The sequence below is a fragment of the Gossypium arboreum genome, chromosome 12, assembly GCF_025698485.1.
Source record: "Gossypium arboreum isolate Shixiya-1 chromosome 12, ASM2569848v2, whole genome shotgun sequence".
NCBI classification, from domain to species: domain Eukaryota; kingdom Viridiplantae; phylum Streptophyta; class Magnoliopsida; order Malvales; family Malvaceae; genus Gossypium; species Gossypium arboreum.
In genome coordinates, this window is record NC_069081.1 from 88,249,506 (window position 1) to 88,258,416 (window position 8,911).

General features: G+C 38.8%; 1 protein-coding gene across 1 annotated transcript; it reads right to left on the bottom strand.

The window, feature by feature from the left end:
• Positions 1-1,096: 1,096 nt before the first annotated feature.
• Positions 1,097-2,663, bottom strand: LOC108458628 (uncharacterized). The gene is made up of 4 exons (XM_017758034.1): positions 2,015-2,663; positions 1,801-1,925; positions 1,388-1,686; positions 1,097-1,238 (listed from the first exon to the last, which is right to left on the bottom strand). The coding sequence occupies exons 1-4, from the start codon at positions 2,661-2,663 to the stop codon at positions 1,097-1,099; spliced, it is 1,215 nt and encodes a 404-aa protein (XP_017613523.1).
• Between the last annotated feature and the right edge of the window lie 6,248 nt (positions 2,664-8,911).

The following is an 8,911-nucleotide window of genomic DNA, read 5'->3' on the forward strand; positions in this document are numbered from 1 at the left end:
TACTCCTAACTAAATGTGCTATGAATGATATGAATGTAGAAATGTTATGAGAATGATTCCTTTTTTAAATGTTTAAAACGTCATCACTCATTATTCATCAGAGTTTTATCACTGTTATATTATGCTACCTACTTGCTCGGCTAGCATTTTCCAACAGAAAAGATGTAGAAACAACCCATTTTGCTCAACTGTCTTGCCCCATTGTAACCTTAGGATCCATTTCACTATACTTTTGGGACCTAAGGTTTGTACTATCTTCAAACCCTCTCCTGCAACCCCAAGAGTATAAGATCTGAACCTCTTCATGAATTTCGTCTATTACACCATTCCCTGGGTGTCATGACCAGATGTGTGCACCTGATATTTGCATGAATAAGGAATATTATTTCCCTTTTCCGAGAATGATCCCCACCTATGCTTGGGTTGACATTGCTCATTTCCATTATTGATGCGATATCCTATTTTCTTGTTCAACTGATATCTTGACTAGAAGTCCGAAGAGATAATCTCAATTTGGACTCAAATATTTCCAACCCTTAAATTAGGTAAGTTCTAAACAATAGTCATGTTTCAGGTTCTTGCATTGTTTAGAGCTTTCTAGAGTAATATGCAAAAAATCCTTTTGTGAAGGTGTCATTAGTCCATTGATCATTATTTTAATCCAAGCACTTGAAAAAGATTATAAAGATAGGCAGAACTGGAATTTATCAGGAACAAGATTCAAGAAGAATGGATTAATCCAAAAAAAGTAAATATTGGAGTACAAAAATAGGTAAAAAGGGGACAAAAATTAGTGCCTCAGATATCGCAGCCTAAGCTCTTCCGTACGAACTCTACGAGGACCATTTCAAGCTTATCATGTGCCTAGGAAGTCTAAAGTACCGTTTCGATGCCCCAAGCCGTGGCGTACTTCCTCTTCATTAATTCCAGCATAGCAAGACTACCACATGCCTCATAATTGAAATTTGAATTACCCTTTTTCGGGTTTTCAATTCAAAACCACTTTGGTCTAAAGGCGCCCTTTATAGGTTTTTACCTCAGCCTCTCCCCCCCTTTTTTTTAGGCGCCCTTTGCGGGTTTTCACCTTAGCCTCCTTTTAAGCAAAGTACTTCTTGACTGAATCCGAATTTAATGGGTTAAGCAAGCTCTTACCATCCATCTCAGTTAATATCAGTGCCCTTCCAGAAAATACCTTCTTTACCACATAAGGTCCTTCCCAGTTTGGCATCCATTTGCCTCTGAAATCTTTTTCAATACCAAGTCCCCCTCACGGAAAACTCTAGGGTGAACCTTTTTGTTGTAAGCTTACATCATTCGCTTCTGGTACATCTGACCATGACGGATAGCCTTCAGCCTCTTTTCTTTAATCAAGTTCAGCTAATCATACCGGGACTGGATCCATTCTGCTTCGTCAGGCTTTAACTCTAATAAAACCCGGAGAGAAGGAATTCCGACTTCAATAGGCAAAACTGCCTCCATCCCATAAACCAGTGAGTAAGGTGTTGCCCCAATAGAAGTTCTGACGGATGTTCGATAGGCGTACAGAGCAAATGGTAACTTTTCATGCCAATCCTTGTAGGTCTCAGTAATTTTCCCCACAATCTTCTTGATATTTTTTTTAGCTGCCTCAATTGCACTATTTATTTTTTGGTGATATGGCGACGAGTTGTGGTACTTAATTTTGAACTGCTTACAGATTTTTACTATCACACTGTTATTCAAATTCAACTAATTGTCAGATATGATCCTCTCTGGCATGCCATATCGACATATGATCTCCTTCTTCAAGAACTTGCTGACTGCCGACTTCGTGACGCTGGCGTATGAAGCAGCTTCTACCCACTTGGTGAAGTAATCGATGACCACAAAGATAAATCGATATCCGTTAGAAGCCTTCGGCAAAATCGGCCCAATGAGTCTGTGCCCTACATTGAAAAAGGCCACGGAGAAGTCATAACATGAAGAAATGAAGGAGGCACATGGATCTTGTCTTCATAAATTTGGCACTTATGACATTTCTTGGCATAACTAATGCAATCTCCTTCCATCGTAGACCAGTAATACCCGAATCTCATGATTTGACTAGCTATTGTGAACCCATTAGTATACGTCCCGCAGACACCTTCATGGACTTTTTTCAAGATATTCTTAGCTTCAACAGCGTCAACACATTTTAGCAGCACCTGATCCTTTCTCTTTTTATACAAGATCTCTCCATCTAAGACATAGTCGCTAGCCAGCCTCCTCAACGTTCTCTTATCATTTCCAGCTACCAGATCAGGGTATTCATGGTTCTTTACGCATCGTAGAGTATCATGATACCAATAATGATCATCTCTCTCCTCTTGTTCGTCGATATTGCAGCAATGAGCTAGAGCCTCACAAATACTCATCTGGATCAGCTTCATATCCTCATGTTTATTTACTCTGATCAAAGAAGTTAACATAGCCAAGGCATCAGCCATCTGGTTTTCGTATCGCAGGAGATAGTAGAAAGTGATATCATCAAACCCCTCAATTAACTCTAGGACCAGCTTTCGGTAACTAATCAGCTTGGGGTCCCTTGTTTCCCATTCACTTTTGAGCTGATAAATCACCAGTATAGAATCCTCATACACCTCTAACACCCTGATTTTATGCTCTATGGCTGCACGGATTCCCATGATACATGCTTCGTACTCTGCCATATTGTTTGTGCAATCAAAATCTAATTTGCAAGTGAATGGATAATGATCTCCACTTAGGGATATTAGGACTGCCCCAATTCCATCACCAACGGCGTTCCATCACCAACAGATTCCCATGATACATGCTTTGTACTCTGCTGTTCCTTCTCCTGTCATCTTTGGCTCAGGATAAATAATTCCTCTTGACACGAATGTATTGGATATGTAGGGAAAAGTCATTGATTCCCACTTGACCTCTGCCCCACTCAATCGTGCTCTTCGTTTCTCCTGCCTCCTTTCCATCTCCTTTCTCCTTTGCTTCGCATCTGGCCAACATCCTAAGCCAAAGAGATCCTATTTATCAGCCAAAACTGGCACCTCAACTCGTCCATGAAGATACTTTCTAAGTCCCCTTCCAAGCAATGTCCCTTTTTCAACTGTTAATTGCAAGCTCATCTTCGTTGCCTCGGATATTCTTGGCATTAGGACATTACCTCCTTCGATAATGAAAGTTGCATTTACAAATTCTAATGACTGAAAGAAACACTCTATTGCCTCACCATCATTCTCTATGCATGGTGCATCACTGGTAACGGATGCAATAATATCCTCTCCCGCGTTATCGTTATCAGCTTGCCCCCTATCACCAACTTTAACTTTTGGTGCAATGATGACAGTACTGGCCCTGCCAGTGAATCCAGGGCCTCCCCAATAGGTAATTATAAGAAGGCTTAATGTCCATCACTAGAAAGTCCACATCGTATGTGTTTACCCCGATCAAAAGAGGTACCTCAATCATTCCCATCGCTTTCCTTTTGATGCCATCAAATGCCCTCACTATGTTCTGGCAAGTCTTCATATGAGAGTTTTCTGTTGGCAACCTATTCAATGTGGACAAGGGCAAAACGTTCAATGCTGATCTATTATCAATTAATACCCCCAGTAATGTATACCATTTGCAGCGAATGGTGATGTGCAAAGCTTTGGTAGATCCCATGCCCCCTAGCAGTATTTCATCATCACTAAAAGAGATGAAATTGTTGGTGCTTATGTTGCTGACAAGGCGGTCTAGCTTGTTTACTAAAATGTCATCAGCGACATGGGTTTTGTTCAACACCTTCATCAACGCGTTACGGTGTACCTCTGAGTTTAGGAGCAGAGCTAGCACTGATATGCTTGCCGGTTGCTTGTGTAATTGTTCCACAACGCTATACTCGCTGTGCTTTAGGAACCTCAAGAATTTCTTAGCTTCTTTCTCCGTTACAAGCTCATTAACCAGTGGTCCCGACCTTTCTTCCCTCTGTTAAATCACTAAGGACTTCCCTTTTTCAAGCTCGGCCTTCGTATTCAGCGTGCTGACCGGACTCTCCTCTCCTGATGATGTCACATTACAGTTATAATTCCAAGGTACCCCTTTTGCTATCCTTATAAGGAAAAGCCGCGGGTTTCTGAATTACAACTCTTGGTGTAATCTTTGTTTCAGCTTCATTAATTCTTGGTAGTGAAATAATCACCACCGGGTGGTTGACCTCAAAAACCTTCTCCATCGACCCCTCCTCCGAGGTGCATACATTTTTCTCCTCAGTAAATTCAAAGAACTCTAGCTCCCTATTGTCCGTTAAACCCTGTACTAAGGTTCTGAATTCATCGCATGTTTCAATCTCATGGTCCTCCCTATTGTAGAACTCACACTAGTTCCACGCCTCTCGGGATTTGCTCCCCAAGTTTTGCGTGATTAACCTTCTTTCCATCATCTTCTTCCAAACCTCCATCAATGGGGTTTTCACTTCTGCAATGTTCAACTTAACTCTTCTCCCCATATTATCGACTATCGCGTTTACCCCATTATCAGTATAATTGGGTAACGAATTTTCTACACCATGTGCATCATTGAATTTCACAACACCCATGTTGATAAACCTTTCGACTAACCTTTTGAAAGAGGTACAGTTCTCTATCGAATGTCTCGTAATTCCCGCATGGTATTCACCTTGAGCACTTGTATCATACCACTTAGGGTATGGAGGTTGCTATGGTTATAAGTAGAACGGGGATACAATATGTGCATCAAATAGACTTTTTTACAACTCCCGATACATTATTGGAATGGGAGTAAACTAGAGCTTCTCCGCGTTCTGCTTTGTATTATGCTCTTGCCTTGGAGAAGCTTGCTGGCCCGTAGCTACCGCTTTCAGTTGGTTTACCATGATTGGTTTCGCATAACCCATGCTCACATTACTAACTTCATTTTCTCTTTTCTTCGGGGCCGACCTCCTGGTGCTTTACCCAACCTCTATATTTCTGCACCTTATCACATTCTCTATCATTTCACCAGACATCATTATGTCCAAGAAACTCTTAGTTGCGCTTCTCAACATGTGATTAATAAAAGGTGTCTTTAAGGTATTAATGAAAAGTATGGTTGTTTCTTTTTCTAACAGTGGCGGTTGAACTTGTGTAGTAACTTTCCTCCATCTCTAAGCATATTGTCTGAAACTTTCATTTGACTTTTTCTCCATGTTTTGTAACGTGATCCTGTTAGGCGCTATATCCGTCACATAGCCATTTTGCTTTATGAAGGCCTGTGCTAAGTTTTTCTATGATTTAACTTGGGTACGACTCAGCTGATTGTACCATTTGGCCACGGCCCAGCCAAACTGTCCTGGAAATAGTGAATCAATAACTGATAATTATTAACATGACCAGTCATCATCCAAAAAAACATCGTGATGTGAGTCTCAGGGCAACTGATTCAGTTGTATTTTTTAAACTCTAGCATTTTGAACTTCGGAGGGAGTACCAAATCTGGGACCAGTCTTAACTCCTTTACATCCATCCCGCAATGATAATCAGCGTCTTTCAACGAATTGAATTTCTCCTCCAACCATTTGTATCGGTCTTCCAGTTACTTTGGGAGGTCCGCTCTTGCCCTTCCTGTTTCCGCTACATCATCGAAGTCAGGGACTATAGGATTTGGCCGATTATTTTCAAGGTTGGAACATGAGCCCGTTGGGAAGTTTATTAGTGCCGAAGTACCAGTCTGATACTGGGGTTTGATATTAACAGACACCCCTCATGGAGGTACTGGGGTATTTATTGGAGTGAAACCTAGAGGGTAAGCAAGGACTTCACTATCGTCCTCAGTATTGATCACGGGACTCTTTCTCTTTTTTAGCCTTCCAACTAGTAGCTGAGACAATTGGTTCATCATATTCTTTTGTGATTCCAGCATATGATCCTTCATATCCTGCTGAATCTTGGCCAACTGTTCTTGCATCTGTAATTGCAGTTGATCCTGCATCTCTTTCTGCATTTGCTCCAATTTTTCCAGCCTTTGATCCATAGCTTTGGTTTTTTTTCCGTGTGTAGTATTGATGTTCCAGGATAACTATAATACAATTTTGAATTAATTAAAGTTCTTTTATGAAATTTAATACATATGATGCGATGAAATGCAAATGCGTGATATGAATGCAAAACTAAAAAGACGTCGATTCTGATTCAATTCCATTTAAAAACTTTATTAGAAAAAAAAATCCTTTACATAAAACAAATCATAAGTACGGCTTTGCCTTAATGCTCAAAGTTTTTATTTTCTTAAGAAAGTAAGCCAGCTCATGACCCCGGTCTGACTCTAATTCATACTTTACACTTAGCACATCAGTCTGAACCGCTAAGGTCTGTAAATGATCAACCACTTCTCGAATATGAGCCACAGCTACGCCCATGATATAATCTCTATCCCTGACCTAGTCTTGTGAACGATGGAGCTATTCCTTCCACTGCTCATTGTTTGACTCAATGAATTCAATTCGAAATTCACAGTTCTATAGTGTAGTCTCGAGTTCTTCTACCTTTCCTTTCAAATCCTCGATCCTGCTCAGGCTGGGTCTTAATTCAATGTCAGAGTTACACCCACAATGACAATGCAGTACCTTTTCTAACTCTGCTACCCGAACTACTAACATTCCTTTTCATCTTGGCCCTCTACCAAACTCCTTTTTTAGGCATTTTCACGTGTCCGAGCATCACGGAACTTCTTCTCCCACTGATCAGCTTTAGCCCTTTCCTCTTGAATTTTCTGTCGTCGCTGCTTTGACAACTTTCCTAATCCAGCAGTTCTCATCGACATACGTAGCTCCTTATAATCGGTCTTCAAACTGTCCAAGTCTTCTTTAACCTTTTTTTTCCCTTTTCTCAACATCTCAGCCTCGAGTTTCTGAACGTCGACATCTAACCTCAAATGTATATTTTCCTCCTCCAATTACTCTATCTTCTTTCCCAATTCTAAATTTCTCTTTTCGAAGTTTTGTTTGATGATTTCTAGCTCGGAAGGGATTGCTCGCAAGTATTCTTCCATCGACCGAACGCCCTCTAAACTTGGCCCAAGGATATTATCGTTGATCCTCTTACTAAACCACCCATTGTATTCAGGAGTCGTCATTGAACCTACAACCAAAATTTTCATTCGATGTGTCTGTTTCCAAGCATAAAAAATGTAACGCCCCCACGCCCGAAACCGTCACCGGAGTCAAGCTTGAGGTGTTACTAAACTTATCTTACCTTTTAAACAACTCTAAATCACTTATTTTAATTTTCGGAATAAACTATTTTCTGCGTCATGGTTGCTTAAAAATTCATTTCTCGAGTTTCAAAACTCGAAATTAAGATCCGTAAATTTTTCCTGAAACTAGACTCATATATCTATCTATTAATTTTTTTTAGAATTTTGACTTAGCCAATTAGTATAGTTTATTAGTTAAAGTTATCCTGTTTCGAATTCGACTACACCGGCCTCTACTTACTACGAACCACTTTTCTCTCTGTAAAAAAATTCATATGACTATACCGTTTGTTTCCATTAAAACTAGATTCAATAAGGATTCTAAACATATAAAGTACACCACCTAATTGTTTTTGTAAAATTTATGGTGAATTTCTAAAGTTGGAACAGGGATCCGAAATTGCTCGCCCTATTTCACTAAAACCTAGATATCTTATAAAATACAAAACCTTTACCTATTTTGATTATTCCATATGAAAATAGACACAATGAGATTTAATTTCATATATTTTTCACCATCAACCCATGTCTCTACAATTTCTTGTGATTTTTCAAAATCACGTTATTTCTGATACTTGAATCTGTTTTTAAGTTACTTTCACATTTTTCATAGTTTTCATGTGATAGTTACTACTTAATCATACATACTATTAAACATGTATATCATCAGCCATTATATTAGTTAATCACTAGAAAGTATTTACATATCATTCATTGATCATATCATATTAAAAGAAACCAAGTTCCTATACATGCCATACACAAAACGAAACGTTTAACTATACCAATGTGGTTTCTTCGATAGTGTGATCGGTCTCCGACGTTTCCTTCAATCCCCGAGTGGCTTGATAAAAACTATAAGAAAAAGAAAATAAAGAGAGTAAGCACTAGGCTTAGTAAGCTTACAAGCAAATAAATTACAACATTCAACATGTTGAATAAGTATACATAATGTCACCTAGCCTCATAAACTTCCTTTACTTCTCATTTTCTACCTTCTTCTTTACTCACTTACCTTCTTTCTTACGACCTTTCACTATTCATAAATATAATCTACCTTCCTTTTTGCTGATAATTCACTGTAATTTAACGTGTACAATGACCCGTTGAACCACTCGAATACTAAGGATACTAGGGTCGTTCATGTCTATCAATATCTCGCTAATGCCATGTCTTCGACATGGACTTACATGAATTATTCCTGCCTCCAATGCCATATATATATATATATATATATATATATATATATATATATAGGCTTACATGGCTCATTCCTGTCTCCAAAGCCATATATCTGATATGGACTTACATGGCTCATTTCATCATGTCTCCGTCTGTCAACCCCAATATCCTAACATTCCTAAGGTTCAAACGGGGCTTCCGATGCTTTTTCTCTCACTTACCTTTAATTCGACTTTAAATATTCTCATAACATAAATATATAAATGCTGGAAATTGAAAATAATAATGTAAATAAAAGAATATTGCATTTATTTCTTCAGAAACTTACCTCGATACAAAATGTGACTAAACTTTACAATTTAGTCCTTTACTTTTTCTTTTCCCGATCTACTCTCAAATTTCGCTCTTCTTGATCTATAATAGCAAATTTAGCTTATTTAATATCAACATTTATCAAAACAACCCTTTACTCAAACTTTGGCAAAATTACATTTTGCCC